The sequence below is a fragment of the Vigna unguiculata genome, chromosome 1 (genome assembly GCF_037176805.1).
Source record: "Vigna unguiculata cultivar grain cowpea cultivar isolate G323 ecotype 2 chromosome 1, ASM3717680v1, whole genome shotgun sequence".
Taxonomy (NCBI): domain Eukaryota; kingdom Viridiplantae; phylum Streptophyta; class Magnoliopsida; order Fabales; family Fabaceae; genus Vigna; species Vigna unguiculata.
Genome location: NC_140792.1, coordinates 40,765,086 through 40,780,276, shown reverse-complemented (window position 1 = coordinate 40,780,276; position 15,191 = coordinate 40,765,086). Strand labels below are relative to the sequence as shown.

Genomic DNA, 15,191 nt, shown 5'->3' with positions numbered 1-15,191 from the left:
ACAAAACTAAGTAACTAGAGTCATATAATTAACCAACAAATACAATGTTCAAAAAGGAATGTTGAGAATTAATAAATATATGTGATGGGTAAACTTTAGTTGAGAATTTAGTCCATTAAGCTTGAGTAGTAAAAGCTACAACAATTTTTGCACATTGGGCTTGAGCCACAAAAGCCACAAACTTTTTGTCCATTGGGCTTAAGCAACAAAAGCCACAAATAATTTTATAACATTACGGCTTGAGCCACAAAAGCTACAACAACTTTTATTTTTTGATCATTGGACTTGAGTCACAAAAGCCCAAACATCTTTTAGTCTCTTGGGCTTAAGCCCTAAAAGCCTCAACATGACACATAATCAAGTTTTAAAAGAGATATCCAATTGTGTGACCTATTGACAAGTGTATCAAGTCAGTTGTAGAACAATCGAATGTGGATTATTGTATCCACATGAATTTATCAAGTATATTAATAATTAGTTTTTAGTTTTTTTTTTGGATTGTGATAAAGAGTGCAAGTAAATATAGATAATAATAATTATATAGATTGAGTGGAGTATAGGTTATGAATTGATTTCATCTTCTTCTACTACACTACTACCATTTTGTTTGCTTATTATGCAAATCATTCTATGTCCTGGGTGTACTCTTTCTTTATAGATTTAGGTTCATCCCTGAATCAGTAAAACCTAAGGACTTCAAACTCAGTGTGATTTCTCAACTCCTGTAGAATGAATCATTGTTTTAATGTGTAAGACTCTTTCATCCAACATCCGCTCTAGGTAGCACAAAAGCACTAGTATAAGTCCGATCACTACTAATAAAACTCATATTTCCTGCCAATTTTATTTTAATTTTTTTTCGTAGGAAATACTTATAAATTTTGTTATGAAAAAAATTTTGCAGGAAATTGCTGCCAATTTTTTTGCAAAATATTTTGTATAAAACATTTTTCACAACAAATTTTGTAGGAAATAATTACAAATTTTATAATTTTATAGAAAATAATTACCCACGAAGGAATTATTTGCCAATTAAGACTATTAGAAAAAATAGCAGAAAAAAGTCTTTTCTTGCAAATATTTTTTAATAAATTTGCAAGAAAAATCCAATGTAATATGAAAATTTTAGTAGTGAATGACTTGATTGGACCATAATTTGATACCAGTTTCCCAACTCAATCCAAACCAGTTAATTAAATGAGTGATCAAATCATCATTAAGCATAACTCAAATCACAAACAATTCAATGAAAGTAAATACAATAAATCAAATCATAAACAATTCAATGAAAGTAAAGACAATATATAATCTATTTAAGTTATTTTAATGTAAATAAATTTTCAAAATCTCACGGTAATTTCCAACCTAAGCGACAATTGGATTTAATCAACTATAAAACTTGCGATTTTAAAAGAAGTAAAAAGTTTAGACAAAATTTCACTGTCATATATCAAATACATTATTCCGTGTTTTTTCCTTTTTGTAAAAAATATATTTTTTAGGTCTCTTAAGTTAGAAACGACATCAACAAAGACCTTTGCTCTTTTCGACAATTACGAAAGCCAAGAGGATGGTTGCATGAACTATGTTACCAACCAAAATTTATTTTTTTTCATATAGAAATCTATATCTTAGGGGGATATATATATTTTTTTAAACGCGTGATCTTAGAAAGAAAAAAGTTATATAAAGACTATGGGATGTATTGAAGATAAAGTAAACTACTAACTTCACCTACATATATGTCATACATTCCAATGAAATCGAGTTTAAATTTAAGAAATGCATGTTATGAATAAAGCACTAATTTGAAAAAACACTTAGCCTGATTCTTCATTAAATATTATACTTAATAAAATCAATTAATATATTGAATTTTAACATATGATGATGACTCAAACTACAAATCAAATTGGACACACAAATATACACACATTCATATTTTAGATAAGTTTAAAAAATGCAAAACAAAATTTAGAGAATAAATTTAACATAATATATGAGAGCAAGCACATATGCTGAATTTGATTATAACCTAAGTAAGGAGAATACAAGAAAGGAGCAATTGCATGAATTACTTGTTCATGCTCATTACTCTCATTCAAAAGTCTCCTTTCTATGTACTAACTTCGTTTATCTAGCAACACTTTACTAAAGCTCAAAACAGTACAATTGTAATCCTCACAAAAGCTTTCTCTTTTTTCCAGTTAATGCATGATTGTGCATCATATTGGAATCCATATCCACACATGATGACACCATTTCATACTTCATTGATAACCCAAAATTTGATGCAGAAGATGTCTGAGAAGGTCCATGAGAACTCCCTGGAAATGCCAAACTCAAAGAAGTTGGAATGAATCCATTTGGGTTAACATCTGTCTTATCATCATCTTTGTAGGTACCGAGTGGAAGAGTAAGGGAACACAAAGTGGGAGGGTTTTTCCAATGTGGAACTGGATCAACCAGAAGTGTGTGAAGCAAAGGTCCTGCTTTTGTAACACTTTGCAATAATCTACCTTTTTGAGGTAAGGGTTTCCCACAAACTGGGTTATCAACCATGTCTGTTTCCATGTTGTTTGATAAGGTTAAGTTGTCTGGTTCAACTATTCTTGTTTGAGACATTAAACTCGTGGAGAGATGTTTCTCTTCTGACCGGAGATTTGACAAGGATAAGTCACATGAATGATCTGATAAGACTTTGGAGCTTGAATATGATACCTTGGTGTTGTTCAATGATGGCTTTGTTTTGTTTTGGAGGCATGATTGATCAACCTGTGCAATATTACTTACTGTCTCAACTGGGGTTGATGCTTGTAAATTCCTTATCAGCAATTGAAGCTGGTCTCTTGCTTCATCTCTTTCTTGGCAAACTTTCTTTAACAACTTGTACAAGTGTTTAACCGTCTCCTCATATTTCTTGATGTTAGCATTAGCTTCCATTTTTGCTGCTACCAGTTCAAGCTTGGTGCAGAGAAGCCTATGCTTAACCTCCTTAATGCTCTGTCAATACAAGACAGTGCGAAACTGAGAGTTCATATTACAATACACTACTAACAAAATGCCAAAAACAATAATGTTTTCAGTATTATATTGTAACTCAATGATTGAAGCATGTTATTACTACAAGGATTGTTCAAAATGTGAAGACAAAATGCCTTTGTCTTTCGGCATGGTTGATATAGTTTACAAACCAACTCGTATCTACTCCTCACTTATAAATTCGTTAGCTAGGGTAAATAACGGTTGTGAATTTAAGTGTATGTAAAAGTTTCATGTTAAGTAGAAATAAGAAAGTTAAGTATCATATAAGGATGAATACATATAAATTTATTGTCTTAAAATTTTAGATTAAAAGTGAGTCATCTGTGATATGAGGTTTGTTCAGATGACTAGTTATGAGTAAGAAGGTATATATCGAGAAACTTACAATTAAAAATATTTCTCTCCGAAAATGGAATACTAATGTGAAAGAAATTTACTTTCGAAAAAAAATTATTAAAAATTTAAGTGTCTTTAGTTCTAAATAAGATAAAAACAAAAAAGTTATTAATCCCTTATTTGAATCGAATTTGAGTCTTTTTATTATGTGTTTCTAGTAATCTTTTAGCAATGTTAAAAGGTTTTTGGCAAGGGATTCAAAAGTAACCGTTCAACTCCAAAAAGGTAAAGCAATGGTAATTCAACTTTTCAAAGGACTTTCTGTTTTTTAATTATATCTTTTGACAATATTGTGAACATACATTATTGTGTTCCCTAAACTACGTTAGTCCTAGCAAAATGAGTTATTTTTGGATGTTAAGTAAATCTTATTGGTACGATTTGTTACCGTCATAAATACCAGCTAAAGTTTCATTTTGTGAACAACGTTTTAGCTTAATTCAACATAGGATCTAGACTATGATATGTCCCTAAAAGGTAAGGATCCATCCAATAATGTAAACAAAAAAATTAATAATTGGAAGACGATTGAAAATATTGAAGTGCAATTCAAAGTAAGTTATATAGGAGAATCATTTACCTCGTTCTCAGAAGAAATCATATTCATGTTTCTCTGGCTACGAACAATTCACGTATACAATCTGAAATATGAAATGCTACTTTTGTGGTTCAACACAAGCTGCTTTATGTATGTTGAAATGGATAGATATATGATTTTGGTAAAAAAAAAAACAGAAACTTGATTTTTTATATTATAATTCAACAGTTATTGAGTAAAAAAACTATCCCGTGATTATAGGGATGTTGGTTCCCAATATATCATTGATATCCTCTTCTTTTCCTTGTTAATTGATTGTAGTCTATTTTAGGGCCTAAGTATTCTTGAGTCATTATTTGGCCAATTCATAATTAGGGTTTGACAGATGAACTACAGTTTTGCTTTGTGTATTATACTAAACAACCAAACATGTATGTGAGTTTAACCTTCGGTTGGATTTTGTATAACGTTGTTGGTTATAACAAGATGTAACTATTTACTGAAGAATGAAAATTGGTTCTTATGTCAACCATGTTTCAGTTGTTTAGGTTTCTGTTTTCAGACCATTTATTGTTTTGTAACGAATGGAGTTGACTATAACTACCCGTAGCGGTCTAGCACATTGTAGCTGGCAATTGTGACTTAGTTTAACTGAATCGATTGAGTGCGTAATCTATTTTTAGTTTCACTTTTTTTTTAAGTTCGTTTATAAACTTTAACGTCTAATCACGACGATAAGTTGTTTTGGTTATTGATTTTACTAATTTTGAGTTTAATTCTTGATTTTTCGAAATATCATTTAATTTAGTCATTTTATTGTAAAATAGTTGTGAATAAAAAGAAAAAATATAACAACTTTTTTTATATTTTATTTTGAAAGATTAGACACTATACTTAGAGGCAGGGGTGAATGTAGTTATATATTTTCATCCGATAAATAATTGATGGGCTTTGGATTGAGCTTATATATCCAAGTTTATAATGATGTTCTAACATATTTAGAATCTACTTACATATTTGTTTCCTCACAATTTTGTAGTTTTATTTATTTTTTAATTTTTAAAATTTTGAGATTTTCACACACACATCACATATAAAGTCAATTATTTTTATCTAGGGTTCTATGGTAAAAATAGCGAGATGTGAGTGTTACTTTTGATAAAGTATTTATTTTATAGGTTTTAGTGTGACATTCTTTTGGAAAATTCAAATGGTGTAATGAGTTGATGTAATGTGAAATAGTTGTTCTGGCTAAATAAATGGATGGATCGAATCGAAGAGTTATAATTAATAAAAAAATAAAATATATTTTTATTCTCTTAACTTGACACAAAATTAGAATTTGTTTCTGTTCGATGATTTAACATTGAAGTGATAGTGTGTCAACTCAAATGTTAACATAAAACATATTTGACATTGTCAAAAATATTAAACAAATTGGATCAAAATGACTATTTCTATTCATTTTTAAAGTTAAGAGAAAAAAAAAATTTTAAGTAAAAAGAATTGTCAATTTAGTTATTAAAGTTTGTACATGATATCTATATCAATAATACTAACACTTAAAACGTTATCAATTATTTGTCATCACGTTAAATTTGGCCATAAAATGCCAAATGAGGCTAAACACTTGTGTCAAGTGGGGAATAGATAGTGCCAGATTAATTGTGTACGTGCCTTGTTTTACGTATTTGGGTTTGGTGGTGACTTTATAGTATTCATTTCATGACACAAAAGTATACTTACTATACACGCATCATCACTCTTTTTACTGTCTTTTTTTTTGTTTCTTTGTGGTTGTGAATTTGGACTTGTATCCTTATACCAATTAGTTATTACATTAACATAAAAGTTTAGATGGTTTATTTATTTATTTATTTTTCATCTAATGATAAACCTTAAATGTGTTAAACATAGATTCTATTTAGAAATTCTAAACTATAAACTAAACTTGCTATAAATCATGCTCCGATAATTACAAATGTTAAATAAATTTTTTAGAAATTTGACAAATAATATCAATATCAACATTTAAGTTAATCTAAATCAATTAAATATATTTCGTTCTTGAACTTGAAGAAACATGCCACAAGTCCCTCTCCAATAACGGAGGTATACTTTATAGATTATTAAATTATAGTAATATTGATCAAATTAAAAACGATAGTTAAAAATATAATCATAAACTATAAGTTCCTCTATTTTTTTTATATATTTTACTTATCACAAATTTTAACAATTAATTTTTAGATTAAGTATGTATTTAGTCCTTAAACTTTGACCTAAAATTAGAATTTGTTTCTGATCAAAATTTTGATAGATTTTGGTCCCTAAATTTTAAAAATAAATGAATATAGTCCTTTTAATCTAATTTTGTTAATTTTTTGTTAGGTTTCGAACGTATTTAATATTAAGTCGAAAATGTGTCACATAAACAACTCCAATATTAATATAAAACACATTTCACATGTTAAAAGAAATTAACATATTAAAAACACTATACTCATTCATTCTTAAAATTTAAAATTAAAATTTATCAAAATTTTGACAAGAAACTAATTTCAATTTTTAACTAAACTTTAGAAAGTAATATCATAATTAACCCTTATTTTTTAAGTAAATTTTCTTCCCATGAACCAGCAAAATCTGAGAAAGAAAAAGCACATCAACCCAACTATTTAACGGCCGAGATTGTGTACCGGAACGGAAGCCCTTAACGCTTCACTGTGTGCGATAGAGTCAAACCCAGACGGTGACAGTGGCAGATTGAAGTATCCACCGCCATTCGAAGCTGCAGAATGGCCATAACAGCCACCATTTCCGTTCCTCTCACATCCCCCACGCGCCGCACTCTCGCCTCCCTCAATAATCTCTTCCCCCACTCTCCCCGATCCACTTTGCCCATACCGCGACGCACTTTCAAATACCCTAATTCCCGCCTTGTCGCCTCCTCCATGAGCACCGACGCCCCCGTCAAAAGCCCCTCCGCTTCCTTCCTCAACCGCCTACAAACCGGCTTTCTCCATTTCGCCAAGTACCACGGCCTCGGAAACGACTTCATTTTGGTGAGTCCATTCCCCTTCGCTTTCCCTTTATCAAATTAATAACGGTTTGGTTTTTGACGCGTCGTTTTGAATAGATTGACAATAGAGACTCGACCGAGCCCAGGGTCACTGCAGAGAAAGCGGTGCAACTGTGTGATCGGAACTTCGGCGTTGGAGCTGACGGAGTTATCTTTGTATTGCCTGGCATCAATGGCACTGATTATACCATGAGAATTTTTAACTCTGATGGTAGTGAGCCTGAGGTAATTCTTTTTACCAAGCCTAGTTCGTGTCTGCTTTTGTTTGATGGGGTTTGGCCTGAATTGAATTGCAGTAGAAAATAAGAAAGTTAAATACATTGAATTTTTCTCATAATTTATAATCAACTTAGAAGCATTCTCATTTAACTTTTCCAAAAAGTGAAATGCTTAAAAAAGTACTTAAGTTGATTTTAACTTAGCAGAGTTAACCAATCCATTTTACTTTGTTTTTTTTTTCCATGTAGATAATTATGTAGAAATTTATTACTCACAAACTTAGAAAATTATAGAATCTTAGCCTTTTTATCACTGACAAGTTTGCTGTCACTAATCTGAGTGACGCTCATATCCATAGATGTGTGGCAATGGAGTGCGATGCTTTGCCAAATTTGTTTCTCAGCTTGAGAATTTACAAGGAAGCCATAGGTACGGTTGTTCTTTCTATAACTTTTCTGTTATGTTTCCTAATTGCTCTTTTCTGTCGCTTCAGCGTCTGACTTTTTTTGTCTTGTGAGTTGTGAGACCGTGTTCTTCTGGGTTTTTTTTTTTGTCAGATAATATTGAAAATTAATTTAATAAATTTGATGATGATGATTATTTTTATGATGGTTTAGCTGCCACCTCGGTCATTATCATTATATAGTTATGGATTAATGGGCTTAATGAAATTTCATCTGACAGTAATAATGTATTTTCTTACTTTGCAGTTTTACCGTTCATACTGGTGCTGGTCTTATTATACCTGAAGTCTTAGATGATGGAAATGTACGTTATGTTGCAAATATTTGCAATTTACTTATTGATATGTGATATTGTTTTAAGGCATTGGCTCATGCAGATCCTAAGATGCCTTAATTGGTTAAACGTTAGGAAGAATATTCTTGTCTCTTATCTGATATTGGTTCTCTTTCTCAAGATTGATAGAGAATACTAACTGTTTCAGGTAAGAGTTGACATGGGGGAACCGGTTCTTAAAGCCTCAGATGTGCCTACTAAATTACCTGCAAACAAGGATGATGCTGTTGTTAAATCAGAGCTTGTCGTGGATGGAGTTATATGGCATGTGACCTGTGTTAGCATGGGAAATCCACACTGTGTAACTTTCAGTAGAGAAGGAAGCCAGGTTTTTATTTTGATATACAGTAGATATTTCATACGTATGATTTCCTTTTATAATGTATTACACAGTGCATACTAGATCTATTCAAAAGTATGAATATTGTGGAATAGTAGGAAGACAAGACATTAATCTATGGGATCGATAAAATGATGTTATATATATACAAATGAATGGATATTCTTGCATACAATTGAATTTGGAACCAATTGTATAAAAAGAAACATAGCTCCTTTGAAATATAATTTTTAAGGTCAATAAATATTTTTTGATAGCATCTTGAAAGTTAAGATGTCAACTTTCATCTATTGTGCTACAGCTTTACATAGATTAATATTTTTCTGCCTTTGCTGCTTATACCATGTTTCTTTTAATCCTTGTTGCAACAGAATTTGCTTGTTGATGAATTGAAGCTAGCAGAAATTGGCCCCAAATTCGAACATCATGAGGTGTTCCCAGCACGAACTAACACAGGCAAGATTTTTCTATTTCTATGATTGGACTATGCTTGTTAACTTTCTTACCTATGCTGACCCCAGCACTTTTTTTTTTTTTAATTTCTTCCAGTTGGGGTTTTTTATTTATTTTTCTTCCTTGAGCAATATAGCTTTGATGGTAGGCTAAATGCACAGTTTGGCAGATGGTGGTTACTGATTTAGTGACATTCAATTGTTCTTGCTTTAATGTTTGGTATCATGATATTGTTGGTGTTTTTTCCAGGACTTGGTCGGACTGTATTAGTAGCTTAGGTTGGGGACATTTTGTACAGCATATAATATTTTGCAATTATATCTTGCTTTATTTTTCAGCATATTTCTCCCTTGCTGTTTTGATTCCTTATGCATGACTCAAATTAAATATCATCACACCAATACATTTGTCGTATATCTCACTAATTATATGATTTCTTATTTAATGTGCAGAGTTTGTGCAAGTATTGTCTAAGTCTCACCTGAAAATGCGTGTTTGGGAGCGGGGCGCAGGTTAGAATATTCTAAATAGCCATATTGTATCAGATTAGTATTACCATTGTTTGTACAATTGTCAGGGTAAGAACTAGGGGCCTCAAAATTTTATGAGTTCATGTTTTGTCGTGCAGGAGCAACCCTAGCCTGTGGAACTGGAGCTTGTGCTACTGTTGTTGCAGCCGTTCTTGAGGGTCATGCTGAGAGGGTAAGCTTGCTACTATAATTGTAACAATATGAAAACTATTTATTTTTCATTAAAAAAATTTCATAATTGAAGGAGTCAATAAGGCCGAAGTGGCTGTATAGCAATGGAACATGGTGGTGTTCCAGTCTGGTATTGTGCAAATGCTGTTGTGCTGCATTTCTGTGTTGCTGTTTGAGTCATAATAGTGGTGTAACAGGGTGGCTGTGCACATTTGAGCCCCCAAATAATCTCAATCTTTAATTATTAGAGAGGGTATTTTAGGATTTTAATGTTGTTTAGGTTAGCCTTTGAAGAGAAGCTCTTCTATTTCTTCCCTAACCTTGTTCACCCTTCTCTCTTGAACCCACAGACAATTCTTCTTGTCTGGTGACCTTTGTTCTTCTCTGACAAAGGCAACCTTTTCTGGCAGCCAGACCACTCTGTTGACGGCAACCTCTTGTTTTTTTAGGTCCCTTTTTCTTTTCCTTTGAAGTTTTTGTCATCTTTTCTCTGAATTCTGATTTCCCTCTTTTATATGCTTTGTATTTTCCTTTCCACTGCTGCCTATACTCTTTTTCTCTTTGTGTTCCTTTGTTCTCATTTTCCTTTCTTTTCTTTCTTGCTGGCAGCAGCCAAAAACTGTTTTTTTCCCTCGACTTCATTTGTTTTTTTGTATTCTTGACTACGACAGTGAGATGAATCTTGAAGAGAATGAAGGTTCCTATTAGAATATTATGTGTTTTTTATTATCTTATACTTTAGTTTCTTTGGGCTTTAGAGGCTTAGTCCTTTGTTCCCTTGACTACTATTTCTATCCAGTTTATATTTTGTTTGGGTATTTAATATCATGAGTTGTATTATTAATGATGACTAGTGCCCAATTTTGTAGTTTTTTGCTCTATTGTTATATATATACGTACTGTTAATTATTTTTTTTAATATACCTGTGTGTATTATATTAGAATAGAGGTTGTGCTATATGCTCTTATTTTTTGGCGTGGCCACTTCCCTTTGCTACTACCGATTAGGCACTATGCTCTTTACTACTATCCTTTACCCATCACCACCATCTTCCTCACAGCTTTCTAGTGCGGCAAGGTTTTCAGTATCAAAATTCAGCTTGCTTAAGGTTCTCAGTTATTGATGATAGTGGTGCATAAAGGTTTTCTGGCAAAGGTGGCAAGGCGTCTAATCATGTAGCTTCAGATGTTGAACCTCTAGTGTATTTCTGAGATGTCAGGATGTGTAGGCGATTAGCAGTGAAATTGTCTCCTAAATCTTCCAGATGTCCTTACTCAAACTCATACCATCTCTCCTCCTGCACTTAACATGGATAGGCAGGAAGTTGGCATATCACCAATCGACAATGGCCATGTTGTGGTCCCCATTCAACAATTGACAAGCCACTTATGGTTGGTGCCCCATGACGTTCAGTTCTGCTATGATCAAGATCACAAACCTCCTCAAGGCCTTTTGTCTGAGATAAACCTTACGTACAATCATCCTATATGGCTGCCAGTTTACTTGGAAAAAGAATAATATCTATTTCAGTTACAATATTGAAAAGGAATGAATATTAAAGAACAGGAACAGATTGAAAGTTAGCTTCTGGTGTCAGCTCCAACTTGGATATTGAAGATATCACCCTCACTCTGAGTGTTTCTCATGAAACACTTTCCATCATATAGCTTTGTGAAGTATAACATTAACAGAAATGATAGATTCAAATGAATGCATTGAAGCTTCCAGTAGCAATATGGAATAACCATTGGTTGGTGCACCAAAAGAAAATCTACAAAGAAGTTGAGGCTATACCATAAATATATATTTAAGTTGAACTGGTGAAGAAATTACCATACCATCAACTCAAGTCTCCAACTGAATTTCTTAATTTTTGTCCCATCCCTTAAACTTGGTAGCAAGTTTGCCTTGCTGGCAGCTCCCCTTGCAGAAATTAGTTTATCTGGTACACGTCTCTGGAAAGGTGGTGGAAACTTTTGTTGAGCGTGTGACCCACTCAACCTAACAATTTTTCAGTTCCTAAATTCGGACCGCTTTACTTTTTTAAGGTAAACTCGAACTGTCTCTTAAGAACTAACTAATGTAGCCTGACTCAATTGTTTCTTTAGGCCATTCTTATTCCTTCTACATATACGTTAGTAATTGGGTCTGAAGCTACCACGCCTGTCCTTTGCCATAATAAAAAAATTGTCAAGTGTTGTCGAATGAATTCCCAACACATCTGTATTTAATGTACAATAACAGTGTCTAGTTGCAAAAAAAGGGGTCAGCATTTACACTGTTTGTTTGGGGTTGAAAGGGAGGAGGAAAGGATGGATTAGTGTGGAAAGTGGTGAATTTGGACGAAGTGAGTTGGGATGATTTGTGATGAAATACATGGATGTCCCACATGTAATGTTTTCCTTGCTAGTTACATGAGAAAGAGGAGGAAATGGATCTGGCTAGGTGAAATTGACCACATTACCCGTGCTTTTAGTTGAGTAATCCGTTACTTGCATAACACATTCACAAACCAAAATGATTTGTCTTCCATAGGGTAAAGCATGATTTTGTCCTTTCGGGATTTCCCTGGAGAAATTGGCAAAGAAATGGAAATCCTTGAAGTAGAAGCACGGTTCCAGAGATAGTTTCCATATTTGTGCCTTCATGTCTAGCCATTTGCCCTTGGCTTTGCAGGATAATTGATTGTGGTGTGATATAATTGATTATGTATATTAATCACGTAATTGGTTATCCGTACTTTTTTTGGAAACACCTTTGGGATTACTCCTAAGTCATAAATCATAAATCCAATTGTCTTATTTATAAAAAAAAATGAAAGACAAATGCAAAATTGTCATTCATCACAAATTATCACTTTCCTTCTTTCCTCCCCAATCAAACACATAATTCTATTCATTTCCCCTCTCTTTCCTTTCTATTTCACTTCAACAAAACAATCTCATTTGACACCAATTTACCACTTATTTCTTTTTATCTCTTCCAATTCCCCAAATTTTTTTCACAGCATCCAAATAGAGGCTTAATGGATAGTTCTAGAGGGAATTATATTTTATTTATTTGTAGAGACTAAATTCACATACAAGCCTAAAAGGCAAGTTCTTCCTCACCCATGAAATAACTGCGTTGATTTTGCCATAATCTTTTTAATTTGTGAATTTGATACAGATATGCACGGTTGATCTACCTGGAGGGCCTCTTCAGATTGATTGGAGGGAGGAAGATAATCATGTGTATATGACAGGCTCAGCCGATTTAGTTTATTATGGATCTTTGCCTCTTTGATATGTTGCCCATTGTAATACTTGGATGAGTTAGGAATTGCTGAATAATCTTTCTTCCTCGTGGGACGGACTTTTTGTTTTACTGAATGTTTTAGTTACGAATTTAATCTCTTCCCTCCCATTTGGTTGAATGAGTCAAGATGATGAAGTAAAGAGGTGAACGGTGCGTTGGCTTGTGTGGATTTTAATGCCTTTTCATGATAGCAGGTTTTAAGATTGTAAAACATGTTAGTTTGCTGTGCTTCTAGGGTAGGTCTGTTGGAGATTGGGATGATGTTCGTAGTGTAGCTGTTTGATAGATAAATTATACTTATTGATAATATAGCTTAAATGTAACATGGTGAGAAAAAGATACTCACTGTTTTCAATTAACTGTTGCAATAGGTCATGTTTTCAAAGTGTGAACGATACCTAATTTTGTTTCAAAATCTACTTGGATATCCAATTCCATTGAGTAGAAAAAAAAAAAAATGTTTTCAAGTTGGATACAATCAACATAGTATAATTATTGGAACTTTTTCGTTTAGTTAAATTTGTTAAATATCTTTTAAATGTATTATATAAGCTAACCACAGAATTTGACGTGAGGAAGCTTCCAATAGGATTATTTTTCGTCAGAATGCTCGCACGTCATCTTCAGAAAGGTAGAAGGCGAGTGTATACTACAAGTAAAATTACAAGTCAAATGTGGAATTCTCTCCAATCCAAATAAATATCACTTCTAGATCATCTTCAAGGATTTTACTATTAAGTTTTATTTTTAAGTTGATTTCTATACTAATTTTTTTTAGATGTAATAATTTAACTTTTTTGTCAAATCAGCGACAATGTTGTTATCAAGGTGAGAGTGTGACAAATGTCTTGTTCTTTCAAATGCTTATGTTTGCAGCATATGAATAATAAATTATCATGTCCTCTACCCCTTGTTACTAGTTTTGCCAAGATGCGGGAATTTTATATGATTCATATTTTTAAGATGGAAAAATATCTTTATAGTTCTAAGATTCATGATCTTAGAAATTTTAAATTGTCTGTAGTATTAGCATATTTTTAAAGAGATTTCTTGCAAGAACTCAATTTTTAAGTGATCTTTATTTTAGTTTTTGTTTCGAATGTCCTTTACTTTTTATTATTAAATAAAACAAGGATGGCAGGTGTCTGAAGCGACCACGGATACAAAGTTTAAGTAAGACTCAATCTTGTTTTTGCGTACAAGACCCACAGCTTTTACTATTCACTTCGAAATTATAAAAAGTGTTTCAGTATATAAACCTTTTCAAAAGAATGCAAACCTTTAAAAATATAGTGTATTGGAGTGTAACGATTTGAAAGAAGACAAAGTTATGCGTTTTTGTAATACTCGAAATTACAGCAAGATAAACCTTTCAAAATACTATTTCCCGAATGTAAATAGATTAAACGATGATCAAGCATTCCATCATCTCGTGAAATGGGAATGAACAATCTTGTTCGGGTTCATCAGAATAAAAGTTGAATGTCTGCGAAAAAACATAATATAATAATCCGCAAGCAAAAAGCAAAATTCCAAACCTAAGAACTTATTCTAGTTAAATGTGAACTGAACCTTCTCCACAAGTAGTTGGAATAGTATGAAACCGCACATCGGAATCCATACTCACGGTAGTTGGATGAAAATTCCTACCAACTGCCTCTATTGTTCACCAAAAAAAAAAACTTAGAACTAGATAGAGAATGAATCAAGGGATGAAATTTTCTATTAGCTGAGAATAAAGTATTATTTTTTTCCTGTTAACTTGCTAGAGCGATAACTATGGTTGCAAAGTACAAACTAATCTGCTGCCCAAATTTGACTGGGTATGAAGTTTCACTACCCACACAACATGCCGGATTCTGCTGCAAGTTCAAACATCCCCGTGTGAAACCGTACATAGTACGAGCTTTCAGATGGTTTTACCAACTTAGTTGGGAACACAAAGAAAAACACGATTTTTCGACCATTCAACCGAATCTATTTTCGGAATAGTTCCTTTCCCTTTTTGTTTAAGTTCCGTTACACTAGAAACTGCCGAGAATGTTCCGGTTTAGTTAGGAAAAAGACAGGTCGAAGTTTCGAGGAACTTTTGTGGGACGTGGCGGTTCACTCGTTACTTAACGCGGCCGAGAAGTTAAAACTTAAAAGTAGAACTGTGCGTGGGGCACAAGCCTCACGTGGACCACATATTTCCGCTCTTCAAATTCCAAAGAAGACAAATTTAACAACATTCGCGAAGCAACTACGTAACCGCCATGGCGTTTGTGTCATTACAATACAACTAGTCAAAAGCGTAGTCCAACATGTCGATTTTATTCTAG

At 32.8% G+C, this 15,191-nt stretch overlaps 2 protein-coding genes across 2 annotated transcripts; one reads left to right on the top strand and one right to left on the bottom strand.

The window, feature by feature from the left end:
* Positions 1–2,181: 2,181 nt before the first annotated feature.
* LOC146888983 (uncharacterized) lies at positions 2,182–4,042 on the bottom strand. The gene is made up of 2 exons (XM_085670848.1): positions 4,022–4,042; positions 2,182–3,003 (listed from the first exon to the last, which is right to left on the bottom strand). The coding sequence occupies exons 1-2, from the start codon at positions 4,040–4,042 to the stop codon at positions 2,182–2,184; spliced, it is 843 nt and encodes a 280-aa protein (XP_085526974.1).
* A 2,619-nt stretch (positions 4,043–6,661) lies between these two features.
* Positions 6,662–12,964, top strand: LOC114192265 (diaminopimelate epimerase family protein). The gene is made up of 9 exons (XM_028081931.2): positions 6,662–7,044; positions 7,119–7,286; positions 7,639–7,709; positions 7,991–8,048; positions 8,227–8,406; positions 8,790–8,874; positions 9,324–9,383; positions 9,500–9,573; positions 12,742–12,964. Exons 1-9 carry the CDS (start codon positions 6,778–6,780, stop codon positions 12,856–12,858), a joined length of 1,080 nt encoding a protein of 359 aa, XP_027937732.1. The 5' UTR covers positions 6,662–6,777; the 3' UTR covers positions 12,859–12,964.
* Positions 12,965–15,191: the final 2,227 nt, after the last annotated feature.